Raw genomic sequence first — 19,902 nt, 5'->3', positions numbered from 1 at the left:
AAGAAAACTTGAGATTCTCTCTTCCATGTAGTTTCTATCCCGGTTGCAGGGTCACGGTAGGAGTCTTGATTGTGACCTGAGTAGTGGCAATAGGCCTGCAGGACGTGCAGTGTCATAGGACGGCAGATAATCATAACCAAGTGATTGAGGAAGATTGCCGTGAGCATCCACTTAGAAGATGGAGACTACATTAGGAGAAAGAGAGAAGAAGAATAAAATGAGAGAAAAATATTTTAAACTAATGTACAGTCGTTGTGGTATAACGTTATGTGTTTTTATATTATTGTGTATTTTATTGGCATGTATAGGTTGGATTGTTTATGCTATGCAGCAAAAAGTTGTCCCTACTTCTATCTCTTTGCCTTCTTATTCTACTGTCTCTCCACATCTATTTCATACACTTCCTCAGCATGAATTCATAAGAAGAACCGAATACTACAATAATTCATTTGTTCAGTTATTGCAACAGCACCAATTAGTAATTAATACAACCGACTGTTGGGTGTGTGGACTTCTGCCTCATACCACCGAAAAAGGGATGCCATACTTAGTCCTTTCGTTCTCCTATGAAGGTTCCGCTTGGGCTTATTTTGTAATATTCTCTAACGCATATCAGAGCCGATTTAAACGACCTGTCAGTTCATATATTGGTGGTCCAGATTTCAGTCATAGTTCATTGATAAAGGGAATGGTAGCTATGGCTAAAATCATGGAAAATAGTAAAATTTCTGTTGATGAGAGAAAAGCATATACTAATTGGAACGTCACTCATTATATCACTAGCCTTAGTGATAAGGTTAAACAAAAAGAATCTCCACCAATCTGGACTGTACCTCATCAAGGTAATTTCTGCTTACAAATAAATAGTCAGACTGCTAACACTAGACAAGAGAAGAGTTTCTGTTCCCACACATACATCTACACTTCGCCGCCGCTAGTACCATCTCAGGGCACGTATTTTATCTGCCAAGATAGAGCTTATACATGGTTGCCTACTGGTTTCTCCGGAACATGCTATATAGCTTTCCTTCTTCCCCCTACATATACTGCCTCTTCAACTCACCATAGAAACAGATACGGCAGAGGAATTATTGATTCCAAGAACACAGCAGGACAAGAGGGAGGAGATTTCCTCAAAGGAATTCTTCCTTTTTGGGGTCCAATGGCCAATAGCAGAAACATGAGACAACTGGTTCGTGTTGTAGAGACTACTATAGACATCACTGTAGGAGCCTTAAGTAATATTACAGCTGAACTACAGGCGGATCGTCTTATGACATTACAGAACCGAGTTGCCTTAGATGTTATTCTTGTGGATCGTGGTGGAGTTTGTACATTGATCGGATCTAGTTGCTGTATTTATATACCTGACGATGCTCCGACGGTACACCAAGCCATCTCTAAATTATATGTAATCTCTGAGTCGATTCACCAGGACGAAGGAGATTGGTCGTTATTGGGATGGTTTTGGGGACTACTGTCAAAATGGGGATGGAGGGTATTAACATTCCTTGGAATGATTCTGGCCATCATTTTCTCTTGTTGTCTCTGTCTGCACTGTGGCCCCGCCATCTGCGGCCTTTGTGCTTCTGTATGCATCCCAAAACCTAAATCACAGAGAACAGAGAACATTAAATTGATGTTACAGCAACAGCTTGATGACCTCATGGCTATCGACATCGACTCAGATTAACGTGAGTCTGTGTATTTTGCCTGAGTTCTGGCAAAAGGAGGGTCTGAGGAAACTCAATTTTCGATCTCGATCGTATCGAGCCGCCATTTTGTGTTCTGCCGCCATTCGGTGTTGCCCTCACTCAGGCAGCACGGCAAACGGGTCTCTTCTGCGTTTCCTGCAGCATCGTGTCGAAATAGCCTTCTGCCTCTGTTTACGAACTGGTGTCAGGGACTGGCCGAGTCCACTAATCCCTGTCTGGTCTGACTAATCCCTGTCTCAACTATCTGTTGGTTCGCACCATTCTTTCCTGACTTTATCTTATTCTTTGGCCTTTCGCTGTCCTCTGCTCGTATTCTCTCGTTTCACAACTGTCCTCCAAAGTACACAAATGTATCTCGCCACCTGCAAGTCAGTTGCGGACACGTTAATGAATTAACCTGTGGGGAGGGATGACAAACACAGTTGGAGGAGAGGCTTCTTCGGGTTACTCGATACTTTATTTCTCAAGTTCTTTTCATTGGTAAAGCTTTGTTTTTGTACTTTTCTTATTGGTTCTTTTTATATATATTGGGAGTGTTCTTGGTTAATCTGTATGCCATCCATGTACTATAAGAGATTGTGCGCCACTGAGTAAAGTGGCAGTCTCCTGAGAACATATCGAGTGTACTTCTGGGACAACTGTACTTAGCTGCAGCTAATAAATCTGATCTTCTACGCCCAACAGAGTGTCCTGGGTCTCTGTTAGATAAAGCAAGTGGACCCAGGAGATTAAGGCGTTCCCCGCGCCGCCAGACCCATAAGGTTTCTGATTCTTCAAAACTTCATAACAAATGAGTCTCCCAAGATGGCCACCAGAGACAAAAGAGCCCAATGTGGCACAAATATCACCCAGATGTAGCCCAAGTATAGCCCAATGACAAAATGTCCCAGAGTGTTCTAAATAACAACTAGAGCGCTAACAGTCTTACTTATGACAAATGTATGGCACACCTGAAGCCATCTTGATTGGAATAAAGTGGTAACACTTAAAACATTTAATTTGCAAAGGAACAAAATGAGGGGGTTCATTTTGCCATAGAAATAATGAATAATGCTGCAGAAAGAAAAATTAGGGCACATTTTGACTTCTCAAATCCTCTTCTATTTCATTAAAAAATTCTGACATGCAGACTGAAACATGCACTTTGAATACCAGCAGCAGACTTCCCTGGTGAGCAGTAGCTTTACTACAGTGAGCTATTGAGCAACTAGAGTGCTAACATTCAGAATTTATGGCAAATGTGTGACACATCTGAATGCCTTCTTGATGGAACCAAAGTAAACAAGCATTGAAAATGCAATAGGTCTCGCCGTCGTTTAAGTTAAAGCAATTCTGTTTGTAATTAGGTGGCTTTTTAGCTTTGCTTGTATTAGTGTTTTTCAAACTTTCATGGACATAACATGCATATGTATGCATATATGTATATGTATTCTTGCATTTATATTTGTATTTATATAGATATGCAGATTATATATATGTTTATATATGTATGTATATATATATATATATATATATATATATATATACACATACATATATATAAATGCATATGCATATATATGTGCATATTTGTGCGTGTAGAGAAGGTAGAGAGAGGTAGAGAGGTAGAAGTGTAGAGGTAGAGAGGTAGAGGTAGAGGTAGAGAGGTAGAGGTAGAGAGGTAGAGAGGTAGAGGTAGAGAGGTAGAGAGTAGTAGAGTGAGAGGCAGAGTGAGGTAGAGAAGTAGAGAGTGGAGTGTGAGTAATAGAGAGTAGAGAGTGAGTAGTAGAGAGTAGTAGAAAGTAGTAGAGAGAGTAGCAGAGAGTGAGTAGTAGAGAGTAGTAGAGTGAGTAGTAGAGAGTGAGTAGTACAGAGTGAGTAGTAGAGTGTAGTAGAGAGTGAGTAGTAGAGTGAGTAGTAGAGAGTAGTAGAGAGTGAGTAGTAGAGAGTAGCAGAGAGTGAGTAGTGGAGAGTGAGCAGTAGAGAGTAGTAAAGAGTGAGTCGTAGAGAGTGAGTAGCCGAGAGAGAGTAGTAGAGAGTGAGTAGTAGAGTGAGTAGTAGAGAGTATTAGAGGGAGAGTAGTAGAGAGTGAGTAGTAGAGAGTAGTAGAGAGGTAGTAGTAGAGATTAGTAGAGAGTAGTAGTGGAGAGTGAATAGTAGAGAGTAGTAGAGAGTGAGTAGTAGAGAGTGAGTAGTAGGGAGAGTAGTAGAGAGTGAGTAGTAGAGAATCGTAGAGAGTGAGTAGTAGAGGGAGAGTAGTAGAGAGTAGTAGAGTAGTAGAGAGTGAGTAGTAGAGAGTAGTTGAGAGCGAGTAGTAGAGACTGAGTAGTAGAGAATTAATAGTAGAGAGTGAGTAGTAAAGAGTAGTAGAGTGAGTAGTAGAGAGTGAGTAGTAGAGAGAGAGTAGTAGAGAGTAGTAGAGAGCGAGTAGTAGAGAGTGAGTAGTAGAGAGTGAGTAGTAGAGAGTGAATAGTAGAGAGTGAGTACTAGAGAGTCAATAGTAGAGAGTAGTAGAGTGAGTAGTAGAGAGAGAGTAGTAGAGAGTGAGTAGTAGAGTAGTAGAGAGTGAGTGGTAGAGAGTAGTAGAGAGTAGTAGAGTGAGTACTAGAGAGTATTAGATAGTGAGTAGTGGAGAGTGAGTAGTAGAGAGTAATAGCAGAGAGAAGTAGCCAGCAGTAGAGAGTGAGTAGTAGAGAGTAGCAGCGAGGGAGTAGTAGATAGTGAGTAGTAGAGAGAGAGTAGAAGAGAGAAGTAGAGAGTGAGTAGTAGAGAGTAGTAGAGTAGTAGAGAGTGAGTAGTAGAGAGTAGTAGAGAGTGAGTAGTAGAGAGTGAGGAGTAGAGAGAGAGTAGTAGAGAGTGAGTAGTAGAGTAGTATAGAGTAGTCAGTCAGTGTCAGTCAGTCAGTCAGTGTCAGTCAGTCAATCAGTGTCAGTCAGTCAGTGTCAGTCAATCAGTGTCGGTTAGTGTCAGTCAATCAGTCAGTCAGTGTCAGTCAATCAGTGTCAGTCATTGTCAGTCAGTCAGTGTCAGTCAATCAGTGTCAGTCAGTGTCAGTGTCAGCCAGTGTCAGTCAATCAGTGTCAGTCAGTGTCAATCTGTCAGTGTCAGTCAGTCAGTGTCAGCTAGAGCAGCTCTGCTGACCTGGTTCTCTGGCTCTAAAGCAGCTCTGCTGACCTTGTTCTCTCCCTCTAAAGCAGCTCTGTTGACCTGCTTTCTCTGGCTCTACAGCAGGTCTGCTGACCTGGTTCTCTGGCTCTAGAGCAGCTCTGCTAACCTAGTTCTTAGGCTACAGAGCAGCTCTGCTAACCTGGTTCTCTGGCTGTAAAGCAGCTCTGCTGACCTGGTTCTCTCCCTCTAAATCAGCTCTGCTGACCTGGTTCTCTGGCTCTAGAGCAGCTCTGCTGACCTGGTTCTCTGCCTCTAGAGCAGCTCTGCTGATCTGGTTCTCTGGCTCTAGAGCAGCTAAGCTGACCTGGTTCTCTGGCTCTAAAGCAGCTCTTCTGACCTGGTTCTCTCCCTCTAAAGAGCTCTGCTGACCTGGTTCTCTGGCTCTAAAGCAGTTCTGACGACCTGGTTCTCTGCCTCTAGACCAGCTCTGCTGACCTGGTTCTATGGCTCTAAAGCAGCTCTGCTGACCAGGTTCTCTGGCTCTAGAGCAGCTCTGCTGACCTGGTTGTCTGGCTCTAAAGCAGTTCTGCTGACCTGGTTCTCTCCCTCTAAAGCAGCTCTGCTGACCTGATTTCTCTGGCTCTACAGCAGGTCTGCTGACCTGGTTCTCTGGCTCTAGAGCAGCTCTGCTAACCTAGTTCTTAGGCTACAGAGCAGCTCTGCTAACCTGGTTCTCTGGCTGTAAAGCAGCTCTGCTGACCTGGTTCTCTCCCTCTAAATCAGCTCTGCTGACCTGGTTCTCTGGCTCTAGAGCAGCTCTGCTGACCTGGTTTTCTGCCTCTAGAGCAGCTCTGCTGATCTGGTTCTCTGGCTCTAGAGCAGCTCAGCTGACCTGGTTCTCTGGCTCTAAAGCAGCTCTTCTGACCTGGTTCTCTCCCTCTAAAGAGCTCTGCTGACCTGGTTCTCTGGCTCTAAAGCAGTTCTGACGACCTGGTTCTCTGCCTCTAGACCAGCTCTGCTGACCTGGTTCTATGGCTCTAAAGCAGCTCTGCTGACCTGGTTCTCTGGCTCTAGAGCAGCTCTGCTGACCTGGTTGTCTGGCTCTAAAGCAGTTCTGCTGACCTGGCTGGTTCTCGGCCTCTAAAGCAGCTCTGCTGACCTGACTGGGTCTAGAGCAGCTTTGCTGACCTGGGTCTCTGGTTCTAGAGCAGCTCTGCTGACCTGGGTCTCTGGTTCTAGAGCAACTCTGCTGACCTGGTTCTCTGGCTCTACAACGGCTCTGCTGACCTGGTTACTCTGTCTCTACAGCACCTCTGCTGTCCTGGTTCTCTGCACTCACGATGCACGCCCCCGACTTCGCGAAAATATATTTAAAAATAATATAAGTTTATTATAAGTACAAATATGTTATTGTTATGACTATCTTAGATAATCTCTTGCCCTAATATGTATATTAAAGACACATACATATCATTTTGGAACATACATTTTTTTTGCCGGAGTTGCGCACCCAGCGCGCCCCAGCACGTATTTGACATCATGCGGTTCCCGCCACCGCGCAAGCATCTTGTACCGTAATGTGAATGTGTCGCGAATGCGCGGGAGCAAGAGTCCCGGACTGGTCGCATACCAATCGCGCACATCACGTAATATTAAATGTATATGATGTAACTGAAAAACACGCAGCCGTCGCACACCATACGCGGATCCTTCATGACTTTTCTAAAATAGCAGCTAGAATCTGCGCACCCACCGTGATGTGTATGCTTAGAGTGCGCGACTCCGAAAATTATTGGGAAAAAACATTTTTTTTAAAGAAAATAATTTAAATATATTAAAATAAAAAACTGAAAACAAAAAAAATAATCAATATTTCAGTTTGAATTTTTTTTAAATGTTTTCTGTTGCAATTTTCAGAAAAATATATAATGTTATTTAATGAATAAAATATTTATAAATGAACAGTTAAAAAACTGTAGAAAATCAGTACAAAAAAGTAGGTATAGCTACTATCACACTTAAAAATTAGCATTTAAAAACCTTTGAAATTCACTGAAAAAAACCATAGGTTTCAGAGACGTTATAGATAGAAATTAGCATTTAAAAAAGCTTTGCAATTCACTGAAAAAAACATAGGTTTCAGAAACGTTATAGTTAGAAATTAGATTTTCAAAAAACCTTAGAAATTCACAGAAAAAAACATTGGTTTTAGGGGTGTTATAGTTAGCTGGCCATTTCACTTGTACAAAACCATAGAAATTCCTCCGTTATAGTTAGTTCTGCTAACTATAACTCGCGCGCCCGCAATGCACTGCTGATGATGTCACATATTGCATCATTCATGACATGGTCAGTGACATCATTGATGACATCTCAACTGACATCACTGAGGACATCACTGAAGATAATAACAAATCCTAGGCAACAAAAAACCTGGCGACAATCAGGTTTTATACATACAAACAGAAACTCAGTGTACTACCGAAAGACATTAAAAACAACTCATTTTATTCGTATTAATCATTTTGTTAAAATAGGTGTATCGGCATCAAAAATAAATAAAATGACAAATAACATAGCAATCAAAATGACCATACATATGTGTCGGTTTTAATTCACATATATTCTAAACAAAATATATGAAAAACACATTGAGATACATTATGTGCTAATAAAAACACAAGAGGTGGCTAAATTTAGGTAGATAGAGATGTAATTCTCTACGCGTGTTTCGGCGTGACAAACGCCTTCTTCAGGAAAGCCACTTGAGTTTCTGTATAAAAAAGAGACAAAGATCCGTGTGACATAACACAACATAACATATATGACATAGTAGTACACTGAGTCTGTACTGATTAAAAAGTTACTGTGCATTGTACAACAATATAATGAGGTGGTCCACATTGACAATTGAACCCAAAAATAGACCATAGAACCAATTATTTCTGACCAGAGATGACAAAAAAGTAACAAATGCAAGAAACAGAAGAATTCAAGATATATCACCCTGTGAAATAGATAGATAACTTGATTGCTATGTTATTTGTCATGTTATTTGTTTTTGATGCCGATACACCTATTTTAATAAAATGATTAATACGAATAAAATGAGTTATTTTTAATGTCTTTCGGTAGTACACTGAGTTTCTGTTTGTATGTATAAAACCTGATTGTCGCCAGGTTTGTTATTATCTTCAGAGTTGTTTCCCTGCCCTAGGAACTAATAGCAGATACAGGGGGTCCTTGTTTTATATATAATCACTGATGACATCATCCACGTGACAATCTGATACACCTCATCATACACTAGTATAACCTTTCATCACTCAATGTAAAATACAGAGTACCATATTTGAAACCATTAACACACTAATACCAGTTACTACATACCCACTCACTGATTCCTAAGTCTACACACACAACTACCCATTCAACAACAGAATCATTTATACATGCAGTCACTAATTACTAGAACACTATCAAATGCACTTATACATATATAGACATTGACACATCAGCAGTCATCTTAGTCGGTTATGCAGTCATCCTACTCACTCATGAAAAAAATTATTCACACTTACATTTTCTCACTTACACAATTATCCAACAACACCTCATTTATTCAAACACATAGTAACTCATAGTTAATATGTTAAAAAATCACCATTACAATTATACACTCATTCATATAGTTACTCTCACAATCACTGACTCTTACACATACTTATTTATATACACCAACCCTCATATACAATGCCTTTTATTTTTTTACTTTGTTGAAGATGTACAACTAAAACATATATTCGCTCACCAACACACAAATAAATACACTCAGTCACCCAAACAAGTGTTTCCACGTGCACCCTTAAACCTATACACCTAGTCAATCAACCATTCACACATCTATGCATAGAGTTACACACACCCCATCCAACCACACACAAACTCAGTGTCCCATACAAATACTCACCCAACTAATCAATAACTAATATACACACTCATGTAGTTAGTGACCAACTGATGCAGCATGTTATACAACAACAGAGACAGTGGTGCACACATTCACATAGTTTAGTTACTAATCCATGTATTAAGTGAGACACATTTAATTACTCACTTAAACAGACAGTCAGACAGCGACTAAATCCTCCATCCAGACAGTTATATATCCACTCAAAATTCAATACAGATTGGTATATATATATATAATACATATTTAAATTTCAAACTAAACTACATTCACTGGATGATGTCATCAGTGATGTCATTTGAGATGTCATCAGTGATGTCACTGACCATGTCATGAATGATGCAATATGTGACATCATCAGCAGTGCATTGCGGGCGCGAGTTATAGTTACCAGAACTAACTATAACGGAGGAATTTCTATGGTTTTGTACAAGTGAAATGGCCAGCTAACTATAACACCCCTGAAAACTATGTTTTTTTCTGTGAATATATATATATATACATATATATATATATTTTTTTTTTCTTGGAAATATGACTATTGTGTCCTTTAACATATGTGCACACTATAATGGTCCCAAACGCAACCAGCACCTGTTGTGTACGTTTCTTTCCTTCATGCTGAGATGTACTTATGATGTACTTTCTTCTTTCTGTGCAACTTATATTCACTAGCCACAGATTAATGTGATCATTTTTCGACTCGGCTGTTTATCTGGTTTGGTAATTTACCATGTCATTAATTTCATGGATGGGTTTTATCCACGCAGTCTTTATGACACACTCGGCACAGATATCATGTGTGCATTAGGACATCATGATCTGAGGGATTTGCATATGTACTTTACGAGTATGCTAGGTTTCGATGTATTTCACACCGATTCAACATGTCCGCCGTACGTATGAAATGTATATGATGTGTGGTATTCTATCATGTCAACATTACTATGATGGATTTTATATGACAAACTCGACACAAATGCTTTATATATATTGGGACATTAAGTTTTGAGGGACATGTACTTGTACATTACAATTATGTTGAGTCTCGAGGTATTTTACACCGTTCCAACATGTCCGCCATACGTAGGACACCTGGACGTGAGTGTTTTGTTGTCCCTTGTCGTTTTTCATAATTAACTTTATCAGTCACCCGGCTTGTATGCACAAGTTATTACGTGAACAAGGCTTCGCTGGGAGCTGAAACGCGTCGTATTAAACACCTCTTGTTGAATTTTTGCTGTGGAGTGCTGTGTTACTGAGAGCGCATTTACTGGTCACAGTATTTGGATATATATATATATATATATATACATATATATAAATATTTATGTATATATATAGCTCCCTTTTCCCAATTTAATTTTGTGGTGCGCCTCATTACATTTATGTCTTCCTTGTGTAATTCATTATAGGTTGGATTTTTTACCAATTGAATTCAGAGTACATATAAATTACTTTTTCAGGAACCTACTGTTTTATGATTCTTATGCTCGGCATGTTCCCAGTGGGCTGCAGATTAGCAGGACACCCTCAGATCTGGATTAATAAATCAGCCATGAAAGCCACTATGACCTCATTCCAATCACGACCTCCTGCAGAGCGGGCTGGTTTCAACGGTTTTGCCAGGACTGGTTTTGTTTTCCCGTCCAGCTTGCTAAGGTGTGCAAGTGTTGTTTTCCAAATAGACTATAGAGCAGCATTTCAGGTGCTTAACAAAAAGAAGTTTAATTCCTCAATGTTTCCGTATTTCTTTGTATACTTGTTTGTGTCAACAACTAGGCATTTTACTTTGAGGAAGGTGATCCCTACCTACATAATAAACACAAAATGGTTAGGCCAAAGCAAAGTTGTCTCTTCTCAAACACTGGTAGCTATGGAACAAGCATTAGGCAATCGCTAGTAAAGTGGGAATAGCATGCTGAAGAAGTATCCAAAACAAAATGTCCCAAAAATTCAGAAAACTAGGGAATTACAGTCCAAAAAAGACACCAAGATTCTTAAAATTGCCTTATGGTGACTTAGAGATATTTTTTTTAAGTTCTAAGGCAAAAAGAGCCTAGAAAATGAAAAGGGTTATTGGAAAACATCTGTTCAACGGTTGACTGGGGGCTAGGTGCAATTTTAGGCTGACTGCAATGAGCAAAGGTCAGATACACCAAGTCGGTTGTCCTGGTAAAACATTTTACATTCTTTTAGTCTCTGCAATAGAAGTCAAAGTCATTTAGAAGGACAAGGTCAAAGGCTCATGCTGGTGACAGTCACTGGAAGTCAAATTTGTCATCTGTGAGCTCCCATTGAAGCTCTTGGTTTTAGGGACTGTCAGACTTGGCATCTTTTGGCGTGTTTGCCCTGTCTTTTTGCTTTCTGACCTCCCTGTTTGGACTCTGTTTGTGCTGGTTTAGTGTCTCTGCGCACTTTCTCACTGCTGTTCAGTGTTAAAGTGCAAGTGCTCCTGTTGTAAATTTTTGTTATGGATTGGTGATTCCATTATTGGCTATTTGATTTACTAGGCAATCATTAATAGAGTGCACTGGGCCTCTAAATAAAATGCTGCTTGTGGGCTTGCAGGCCTGGTTGTGCAAGCTACACAAGCAGACCTTCAAAGGTAACTCAGACCTGCCACTGCAGTGTCTGTGTGAAGTCTAGTACTGCCATGTCGACTTAGCAAGTGCACCCACTTCCAGGCCCTAAGCTTCCCTTTTCTTACATGTGAGTCACCCCTAAGGTAAGTTCAAGGTAGCCCTGTGGGAAGGGTGCAATGTGTGTGAAAGGTAGGAAATGCCCTGATGTGTGTGGCATGTTCTGCAATACTGCCAGTTTCGTTTCTCACTATTGAAAGGCAATCTGGCCCATAGGGAAGCATAGCAGTTAATTTATAACATCTTATAAATATAACTTCCCATTGGGACCAGATAGGAAAACAAATTTTAGTATGCCTGAACTCAGAATCTAAAAATGCATCTTTTAATAAAGGTGATTTTTACATTCTGTGTTTGCAAATAACACTTTTAGAAAGTAGGTATTTTCTTGCTTAGCCAGCCTTTGTGCCTCTGCTATGATGTGTATTAACCCCTTCGCTGCGGCGCGAATTCCGCCGCGGCGCTGGGGGGGTTTGCGGTGAGCGCGGCGCCGCTATGCTCATGAAGGAACCACGCCGTCATGAGTCACGGGCGAGCTGTGCTCATGACGGCGTGGTTCCGTCACGACTCCGCCCACTTGTGTTGATCGGCCGCACAGGCGGGGAAACCGCGCCGCGTGGGCGGAGCGGCCGCCAACGGCCGCAGCATGACGGAACCACTCCGTCATGAGCACACGGCGCCCGTGGCTCATGACGGAGTGGTTCCGTCATGAGCATGCAAGGGGTTAACTGTCTGGCTTTGGAGTGACAGGGGCTGGGGATGTGCAGTGGCTCCAGAGAGTCTGGATGAGTAAGGGCTGGGCGGAACAGACCTGGGCTGCATCTAGAGTAGTGAGAGGAGATTACCTTGCACCTGAATAGGCCTGGTCTGCTGCAGACAATGCTGTCTCTGCCTCCTGCTGAGAAGCTGGGCCATAGAGGACCAAACTGGTTTGGACTAATCACAGGCACTCTCTGCCTGAGAGGACAAAGGAATTTGGAGTATAAATATTGGGGCCCAGACCCCAGAACTTTAGAATTCTTTTGGAAACAAGAAGACTGACAAGAAGAAGAGCTGGAGAAGCTGTGAGGAGAGACTACCACTTTGCTGTGTGCTTTGCTATGTTGGCCTGCAGTGGCTGCTTCTGTCTTGGGCAGTGAATGGACTGGACTGAACTTTCTGTAACTTCTTTTTTGTGAGTTTCTCCAAGGGCTTGGGGTAGAGCTTGCCTCCTGTTCAAGAAGTCTCAGGAACAGCAAAGACTTCATGTTCTTCTGCCATCAGCACTGGGGACTGTGTGTTTTGTGGTACAACAGAAGAAAAACCAACCCGATGCCGTCTACGATGCCGCTGCCTACTCCATGCCATGAAGGTACCATAGAGGGCACTGCTGCACGCTGCACCACAACCCTGGTCTCACTGACAACGCCACCTGATGCCGCCACCGAGCCGCTGCTTGCACTGCGACCTGTGGGCACCGCACTCCTCACCGCCTCGCTTCACGCTGTTGCCTCGGTCTCCCCGATGACGATGCTCCACACTGACATCAATGCCGCTGCTTGCACCATGGTTCGAGGGCACCGCTTGTAAGTTACACGACGCACTGTCCTCATCCCGCACCACAGCCATCGACTCCAGTTCATCAGCCGATGACAGCGCTTAAGCAACGACGACACCGCTGCTTGCACCTTGACCTTCTAGCACCAGGATGAGCACCGCATCACTTTGCACCAGTGCCGTGGTCTCACCGACGCCGCTGGATGACCGTCACTAAGCCGCTGCCTGCACCGCAACCCTAGGACACTTCACGCAGAACCGTTGCACTTCGTACTGCATCCCGATGCCTGCCGATGCTGGCGCTCCTGACTTGAACTGCAAGGAGTTTGATCTGCAATGAATGTGACTTCAAGGGCCCAATGACTCCTGCACCGGCGAATGGAACCGAAGCCTGCAGATGCTGTCCTTACGGGGCTCATCGACAGGTCACCGATGGCCCACATTTCTAAAGGTACTCTTTTGCGGGTCTTACCGACACCGTAGCTGGCCTGCAACACTGCGGTCAGCCAGAACTGTTTGGATTTGTTGTTCTTGATGCTGTGATATCCCCAGACGGAGCTGAAGGTCCCTATTCTTATTGCATCTTATCTCACTAACATCTTCAATGGGATGTTCAGCTCAGGGATTATCTCTAAACTGTGGAAAGGGGCCTCCATTTTACCACTCCTTAAAAAACCCAATTTGGACATTGATAATCCAGCAAATTACCGACCTATTTCGAGGCTGTCTTTTCCAATGAAAATAGTTGAAAAACTTTAAAATTCTCAAATGACACCGTTCATCCAGGACAATCAGATATTGGACCCTGCCCAATTCGGCTTTAGGACTGAGCATAGCACTGAGACAGCTCTAATCAAGACTACAGATGAAATAAATCTATCCTTGAAAAAGAGGGTCCGTAGCACTTATCCTCCTCGATCTGTCAGTGGCGTTCAATACTGTGGACCATGCCACCCTCATTGACCTAAGAAAGCTCTTGACCTACTTCAGTCATTTTTAACAGATAGGGAGTACTCAGTTAGATTGGGAAACTTTACATATAAGCCCTTTTCCCTCCCGTTTGGGGTCCCTCAGGGATCCTCCCTGAGTCCCCTTCTCTTCAATATTTATGTCATCGATCTGATTAGATCATGCAGGTTTTCACCCACTTAGTATGCAGACGATACACAGATTGTGGCTTCGGCATCAAACAAAGTAGAATTTAATACCTCCCAGTTTCATAACTGTATGAGAGCAGTCAGTAACTGAATGAGTAAGCACTGCCTTAAATTGAATTAGGAGAAAACCGAGGTCATTCTATTTGGCAACAAACCCCAATTCTGACGCCGAGCATGCTGGCCTACGGAGTTGGGAATTCTTCCCATCCCGGTCCAAAAAGTAACAAATCTGGGCATAGTCATTGACGGGAAACTGAATCTCAACAAACACATCTCTTCGGTCATCTCTTCACGTTATAATACTTTGAGATTCATTAAGAAGATTCTCTCGTTCATTTCCCTTTCCTCTAGGAAATCAGTGATTTCACTACTAATTCTTTCCAAATTGGATTACTGTAATGGTCTATACGTTAAGATCCAAAAACAGTACACAAGGAAACTACAAAGTGTTCAAAACGCAGCAGCCAGGCTTATTCTTGACTTGCCCAAAGTTCATTCTGTCTCAGCTTATATTAAAAAGCTGCATTGGCTCACAGTGACTAACGGAATCAAATTTAAGGCACTGTGCCTTACTTATAAAGCCTTACACTATTCCGGCCCCAGGTACCTTAAACAATCCCTCTCCTGGTACATTCCAAATCGAGATCTAAGATCTAAGAATACATTAATGATCTCGCGCCCTAGATTTAAAAGACTTAAATAGGGGTGGGGGGGCAGTTGGTTCTCCTCTGAAGCTGCAGTGCTTTCGAAAAGCTTTCCCATAAATATCAAAGCAGCTCCCACGTTACTGAGTTTTAGGAAACTGTTTAAAACTTGGCTTTTTAATGCCTAGCCTCCTCTACTCCTTTCACACTGTAACACCCCAACTCAGCGCCAGGACACCCTTGGGTAATCATGCGCTTTTAGTTTCCATAAAATAACACAACATTAAATAACATCGACTTCAAGGAACTATATTTCAAATCTATTTTGATTATTGAAGATTTCAGAGAACTGTATGATGGATTTTTTTATCGTTTTTGGTCTAGTTTTGGATATATAAAAAATATTGGATATTTTTCTAAACTGGTGTGTTTTTTTTTTTGTAGTGTCTTCACTGTATTACTGTTGGTTATGTGCAAATGCTTTACCCACTGCCTCTAGATAGGCCTGACTGCTCGTGCCAAGCTACCAAGGGGGTGAGCAGGGGTTATTTTAGGATTGTAACTCCCTTATCCTGACTAGAAGGAAGGGTCCCTATTTGGCCAAGGGCACCTACCTCTGGCAACAAGAGACCCCTATTTCTAACAGGGACAAAAGTAGGGGTGGGCGGAATTTGCGAAAGCGACTTTCGCAAATTATCGCGAAAATGTTCAAAATCTCCGCAAACAAGCGGAAATATCGCGAAGATGCAGAAGTTTTTTTCCCGCCCGTTCGCGGCATTTTCTGCGTGGTCGCGGCTCGCCAACTTACCCACGCGGTTGCTCGCGGGCGCGGCCATCTTGTTTTCACTCTTCTCGCGGTGCATGATCGCGAGAAGAAAGACGTGATCGCGCGACGCATGACGTTACTGCGGGCGCGAACTGTCGCGAGACAGCGCAAATGGCTACCAACAATCCAACATCTCGTGGAGAACGCGACCGGATCGGGAAAACTTGTCGACGAACGCGGGGATTCAGGTAAGGCGATTGCGCGCGCGCGAGAATGTATTATTTTATAGCGCAAGCAAGAAACAAATTTTCGCTAAGCTGCGGAATGCGGAAATTTTGACATTTTCGCGCTCGCTGCGGAACGAGAAAATGTCAAATTATCGCAATTTCTGCGAGCGGAACGGAAATTTAGCCCAGGCCTAGACAAAAGCTCCGATGAGTACAAAGCTGGATTTTGTAGTTGCGGAGGTTGTTTAATAGGGCGGATAGATTTGCTGTCTCACCCCAGAGAAATGTTTCACCTTTGGGCTTAGTCACTTTTTTGGTTTTCCAAATCTTCCAGTGGACCTGAATGCTGTAAGCAATAGCTGGGCAGGACTCCACAAGGATGGATATCTTTACCACAAGGTCCAGCGAAAACCGTTTATGGTGCAGTAAAAGCTGCAAACAGAGCAAATCTGTTTTCCTTGCTCATGTTTGGTGCGCTCTCACGAGACAAACTTCAGCACCTTGTCCCCATCCTCTGGAGGTGCAAAAAATTACTATGCTGCACTCCTTTCCAATTGCTTGGAAAGTTCCTTATAGTCAGTCCTTCATCCCCTAAATCCACAGTGCAGGCTTCTAGGCATCAGTTCTCTCTCATGCCAGGTCTCCTCGAGGCTACAGTCCTCTGTGGTGAGCTAGGGCCTCTAGAAGTCATAAGTGCTTCATCCTTTTTGTGCTCCCTAAAGCAGGCAAACCGGAGGCCAGCAATTTGACACTTCAAGAGCAGTTCCAGTCACTACGTGCCAGGAGGAGTCAAGAGCCTTTGAAGTGAGCTCCCTTCTTCTAGCAGGAGTCTTCTTTTTTCCAGTGCGGCCTTCTTTTTTAGATGTAGACTTGCAAGATCAAGAAATGTTCTAAAGAGCTGGAGGTGAAGTGCCATTCATATCCAAGGGTATTAGCCAGTGACTGGAGAGTTTTCACTAGCTAATCCTGGCTATTTTCTTGCTCTATGCTCACATCCTTTGCAGTGCTACCTTCTCATTTTACTGTAAAATTAGCCAGTAGTCACTATTTCAAAATAGCAGAATCCTTCTGCCAACAGGCAGGCCTCTCTTTAGCTTCTTAGTCACTCCCTCTTTTAGATTAGCTCTTCTCCCACCTGGCAGGGTCCAAACAGGTTCTCTCGTTCACAGTGACTGGAGCCTGGCTGGCTAGAAGCATCCAAGGGATGAACAGGAGACATCCTCTTTGGCGACTTCAACTGAAAAGAAGTGTCAAGGCTGTCTTGACTTCTGCAAACCCTCCCAGATGGCTAATTCCTGCTAAGTGGCCCTTAGTTAATGCCACTAGGTTCTTCTGGGGCTCAGAGGCAGGCTATTGATTTCTGAACCAGGTTCATTATCTCTCTCAGCCACAAAGATGTATTTCAGCTCTGATGGTGTGATGATTGACAGAACTTGTTGTAAGCCTAAAGTTCATTTCGTAAAGTTACTTTCTCCTGAAAGTTATCAAAAATCTGATTTCACCTTTAAACCAGATTTTGAAAATGAAGTGGAAAATAACTTTGAATTCCTTTCCTAGCATTTTTTGAGGTAAAGTTGGAACATATTTTAATCACACCTAGACCTTATCTGTCTTATGGAAAATGTAGTTGAACCCACACAGTGAAAAAGCTTTTGAATATCAGTCACTGTGAGGGCACACTTTTCAAATATATACTCTGCTGCTTTTTAAAATATTAGGCAGTCTGCTGTGTCAGCCTACAAGGAATATGTTGGGGGCTACAATTTAATATATAGAAAATATGTTTCCCTCCATGGCAAAGGCACGTTTCCTTGCTATGTGTTACTGCAGTGCCTTTAAACTGCAGTAGAACCAGGGTCAGACTGGCCTATAAGGCGATCAGGCAGTGCCAGATGGGCTGGTCTGACAGGTCAGTGTGTGGGCCAGTTTTCGTGGCTGCTTGTCGGCCTATTTTATGGTCTACTGGGCCAGTTTTTACTATGGATTTCACTAATACTAAAACAAACGGTTTTTGCAGCAAGCACAAATCCACGTTCCCTACCATACCTTGCAAAACATTTATACAGTGTTTCTTTACAAGTTCCAAACTGCCCCAATGTGCACACATAGAACACTTTTTTAGCTAATTCACTAATGGGGGCAATTTTTATTTTGGTGCCCAGGCCTATTTTCTGCCCCAGTCCAATCCTGAGTACAACCAGAGCACAGTGTTACTCCTGACAACCATATATTTTGACATAGATGTGGGAGGTATACAAAGAAACTGGAGCCCACATCTGGAATTTCTGCACCATTACTATAGCTGTACAAGAGAGTTAAATAGACCAATTGGATTAAACCAATTTTACCAAAACCATTTTAGAGCCGGAGCACACACACCATGGCACTAAATAGCAGTGCCACATGCCCCAAAATAATAACACCAGTAAAATATGTCCTGGAAAAGTAAAAAAATCGGGGTGACCTTGCAGAAAAGGCAAATTATCCGTATTACAGATGTCTCTGTGCGTGCTGCAGTGGAGTCAGACAAAATATAATCTATAATATAATCTATATTATGATTCTATGATGTTATTGCTGTAAAGTGAATATGAGAGATTTGGGTGTAGGATCATGAAGAAAAAGGAGTTAGGAGTTGAATCAGACAGGGGGTTCAAGATTTTAGAAACATATGGAATCATTGGTACGGATAGCTACTGTGGTCATTTACATTTGAATAATTACCTGGGGCTCCTCTCAGGGTTAGCCTGATAGAACTATGAGAATCCCAGAATCCTGAAAACCGAGGACTGTTTCAGTAAACCAACCTCCCTTCTTCCTTAGTATTTCTGCAGATTAGAGGTGGCGAAGTGAGCTGCCAGGATTCCAACCATTGAGCACAATCGAGGTAACTAAGTCATTCTTTTGGTTGTCTGTAGTAACAGAAGTGACTAGCCAGATGTGTAGACCCATGGGAGTAGGACGTCCGATGTTGCGCCTGTCCGACCCTGGAAAAGGCTGGGCCTACTCCCTTGGCTCTGGTTTTATTGGATTCAGAACCTTGGTTTCCTTCCATCTGAAACCGAGAGGTAATCTCTGTTTTATGTCCCGTTCCTCTGCTTGGCAGTACAGGTTGACTGTTTGATTGGGAAAGAGAAAAGCGAATCATTCCCAGAAGTCCAAAGGGGAACTCAGTTCTGGCCATAGGCCCATTACGAACTACCTATTTATGAAGCCAATCAACTCTGAAATTTGCTTGGTGGAGGGCAAGACTGGCGAAGTCAGGAGGCAATCAATTACTGCAGACATTGCCCCCTCCCCCCCCCTCCAGCCAGACAGCATTGGAAAGCACAGATGTGTCAGGCGACACTGCATCTGCCACCATTGAGAGGATAGGCGAAGGACAAATACAGGAGAAAATTGTGCAAAAACAAATCCCACTTCGAAAGGGGAAAAGCTGAAAGAAGAAAGACTTTAAGGTCTTAAAGGCACTCCTCTATAACAAAGAAAAGTTAGACAAGATGCGCTATAGAGAAGCAAAATGGCACCCAAAGATGCTGGATATTCTCAACTATCAGGACATGGAATCAAGGATCCTTGATTATTGCACTAAGCGCATTATTAGGATGATTTTCTTTCCCTTTTTCATAATAAAGTCTCAAAAGTCTCAGACTTGGAGAATGCTTTAGAGGTCATCAGAATACCCACCAAACATGAGAGACTAGGAGAATCTAGTTTTGGGCAGCATTTGGCAATTGTATCGCAAGTGCCTCCTATTCAACACTCAGGGGATAGTGCAAATTTGACAGTCCAACAATCAAAGATCGCTCAAGGCACAGAGGTAAGACCAGAAGTTTTCTCCCATAACAGTATGCCCAGTAGATTATACACCTTGATTGAATATCTTAAAGGACATCCCAGTGTTACCACCCCAAAGAGAAGAGGATCATTCGCCCCTGAAAAATAAAGGTTGTATGATGGAACCCCGCAGGCATTTACCCCGCACACCTTTACAACACAGTCAGTAACCCGCGTACAAGGTTACCATAGGTTACTTTAGAATGCAAGTTGTTACAATGACTTGCTTTAGGGGGCGCTGGGCTTTTTTAATAGTATAAATTACAATTCCAACTCCAGTCTACACAACATTAGGGAAGGTGTTGGACTTAAAAATCCAAC

The 19,902-nt window shown here is 42.6% G+C and overlaps 1 protein-coding gene across 1 annotated transcript; it reads left to right on the top strand.

Moving 5' to 3' along the window:
* The first annotated feature begins 325 nt into the window (after positions 1-325).
* On the top strand, positions 326-1,693 carry LOC146802181 (endogenous retrovirus group PABLB member 1 Env polyprotein-like). The gene has a single exon (XM_085623733.1). It carries the CDS (start codon positions 326-328, stop codon positions 1,691-1,693), a length of 1,368 nt encoding a protein of 455 aa, XP_085479859.1.
* The last annotated feature ends 18,209 nt before the right edge of the window (positions 1,694-19,902 follow it).

The sequence above is a fragment of the Triturus cristatus genome, chromosome 8, assembly GCF_964204655.1.
Source record: "Triturus cristatus chromosome 8, aTriCri1.1, whole genome shotgun sequence".
In the NCBI taxonomy this organism is placed as follows: Eukaryota; Metazoa; Chordata; class Amphibia; order Caudata; family Salamandridae; genus Triturus; species Triturus cristatus.
The sequence above is the reverse complement of the archived record's forward strand: the minus strand, read 5'-3'. Positions and strand labels throughout refer to the sequence as shown.